Source organism: Penaeus chinensis, chromosome 16 (genome assembly GCF_019202785.1).
Source record: "Penaeus chinensis breed Huanghai No. 1 chromosome 16, ASM1920278v2, whole genome shotgun sequence".
Classification (NCBI taxonomy): Eukaryota; Metazoa; Arthropoda; class Malacostraca; order Decapoda; family Penaeidae; genus Penaeus; species Penaeus chinensis.
In genome coordinates this window covers 6,814,612-6,817,111 of record NC_061834.1, presented here as the reverse complement: position 1 = coordinate 6,817,111, position 2,500 = coordinate 6,814,612, and the positions used below count along the sequence as shown (strand labels likewise).

General features: G+C 33.3%; 1 protein-coding gene across 1 annotated transcript in view; it reads left to right on the top strand.

The window, feature by feature from the left end:
* Positions 1-2,500, top strand: part of LOC125033491 — a 9,222-nt gene that overhangs the window by 6,404 nt on the left and 318 nt on the right. The window contains exons 2-4 of the mRNA XM_047625045.1: positions 97-169; positions 354-466; positions 1,850-2,015. Of these exons, the coding sequence (XP_047481001.1) occupies positions 119-169; positions 354-466; positions 1,850-2,015 (330 nt within the window). The 5' untranslated portion in view covers positions 97-118. The remainder of the gene's footprint in view (positions 1-96; positions 170-353; positions 467-1,849; positions 2,016-2,500) is intronic.

Here is a 2,500-nt window from a genome sequence, read left to right as displayed (position 1 = left end):
CACACACACACACACACACACACACAGACACACACCGACAATTTGTCATTGTTATTGTTTCAGTTGTTATACATAATATTCATTTTTTGTTTACAGGTGTGGAGGAATTTTTGTCAGAATGGGATCCTGTTTGCCATGGTTGCTCATAACCTCCTTGGTAATTTTGGGAGTAAGTATGAAACTGTTCTTTATTGTAGCTTTCTCTCAAGTCTTTGTAATTGTGTGGGGGGTGTTTGCATGCATGATATATACTGGTTTGCTCATACTTAAAATTCAGCCATTAAGAAAAAAAAAAAAATTCTAACATTCACAATTCTTATTAATACTTAATTCTGTTTTATTTTTTGTATTAGATTGCTGGAGGACTGACAACATCATGGGCATACTTTAATTTTCCAACCAATGAGAACTCCTCTTTGGTTCCCCCTGAAAACAAGACCTACACTTCCCGTTATGGAGAGAAACGGTAAGACAAGAGGTCTTTGGTTCGTCTTGTGGTACCTTGGCCACTTTCAATTAAAGATGGTGCAGAGATATATGAACCACAACTTTGGTCACCTAATCAATTGTAGCAGGAGTTTATAAGCAAATGTTTTTTTTTTTTTTCAGGTTTTTATATACAATATTGAGCTCACTGTGCAGAGTGATGCAAGGGATATGTCATTATATAGTGCCAACCATATCTTAGTCCAGTGCAGTCATAGCATGGTAACATGCCATCTGCTTTTAACTGGTTAATCTGTTGGAGCTAGATACATGCGCTGTTGACTGTAGTCTGTTATGTCATATTTGCTAAATCAGTAAAGAGTCAATTACTAGGGTACCTGAGCTCATTTGTCTACATGAGTCCCATGAAGAGAGGATGTATAGTCTTTAACTGTCTGAAAGAAATGTAAAAAGAAAATGGTCTAACAGACTTTTATAAATTTTGGATACATGTTTTGTGGGACCGCAAATACAGACCCCCAAAAAACAGTTATTATATAGGCAGTAATTCATGTGGTACATGAATTAGTCAGTTTGTACTTTATATTGGATGGTTAAAAGCAGTATAAACATCAGGGTTATGTGTAAAGAATGATTTGACTTTTTGGGATATTTGCTTTAGTTTCCAAATTTTAAGGAAATATGGTTTACTCCCCCCACCCCACCCCCACCACAAATGCAAAAAGAAAATTAAAAAGCTGACAGAGTTTTCTGCACATTTTTACAGCTTCTCAAATGGAACAAAGACATTTTTAAATTGTTGAATCTACACCACATGTGCTCAGCCATCAAGGAGTCTTATCAGTTGACCCAAGTGACTGCGCCTGATTTCCCATTTCTTGAACTTGCATGAAAATGTGTTAATTTTTTAAATACTATTAATATTAATACTGTTATCATTTTGTTTGATATTATGGTTATTAAATTGTTGTTAAAATGTTATTAACCTTAAAGACAATAAAATAATACAAATGAAGCTTTCCAAAAATCAAGGAAAAGAGTAAACAGACTAATAACTGACTCCTTGGTTGACTAAACACTTGCAGTGTGTGTAAAGACAGTAGATAAACTTCTATTACAGTGGCCGTGGTATGTATTCTTGCAAAGGAAAGATCATGTAAATTGCCAGAGGGACTAAAAGGTTAAAAAAAATGTGTGTGTGTGTGTGTGTAATATATATATATATATATATATATATATATATATATATATATATATTTTTTTTTTTTTTTTATTATTATTATTATTATTATTATTATAGTTGGATCATATCCACAGTCAGAATGTGATTATCTCATGTAGTTTGTTGTGACTCTACCTTTATATTATAAGTAAAATTTTCTCATTTCATTTTCATCATCAGTCTCAGTGATGAGTACAGGGAATATCTGCAGGATACAGTCAATAACAGCAACTACTTTAAAGACTGTCGACTCTATGTTGTTACTCCAAGTGGCATTAATGCCTTGGTATCAGCTGTCTTGGTTGTAGCTTGTCTTGTCTCCAGGAAAGTCACTTCCACCACTGCTGTAAGTATTCTGCTGTCGAATGTTCTATATGCAATTGAACTAAGAATCAAAAATCTTTTATGTATAGAGTGACGATAAATTATTTCCAATAACATTGAAAGATTAGGTACAATACCAAGTAAACACTATTAATTAGATGCTCTAGGTCTAGGTATCCATCTTTATGTCCCCTTTCTAGTGTTAGTAATGTGTCTCCTTCAACATTTGCAGTAGGGCACATTATTAATATTTTTTTTCCTTTTTCTTTTTTCTTTTCTTTTTTCTTTTCTTTTTTCTTTTCTTTTTTCTTTTCTCTTTTCTTTTCTCTTTTCTTTTCTCTTTTCTTTTCTCTTTTCTTTTCTCCTCTTCTCTTCTCTCTCTTCTTCTCTCTTCTCCTCTCTCTCCTCTCTCTCCTCTGTTTTCCCCTTTCCCTTTCCTTTTCCTTTTCCCTTTCCCTTTCCTTAGTATCGATTGTTAACTCCTCTTTTTGTGAATTTATTGAAAAC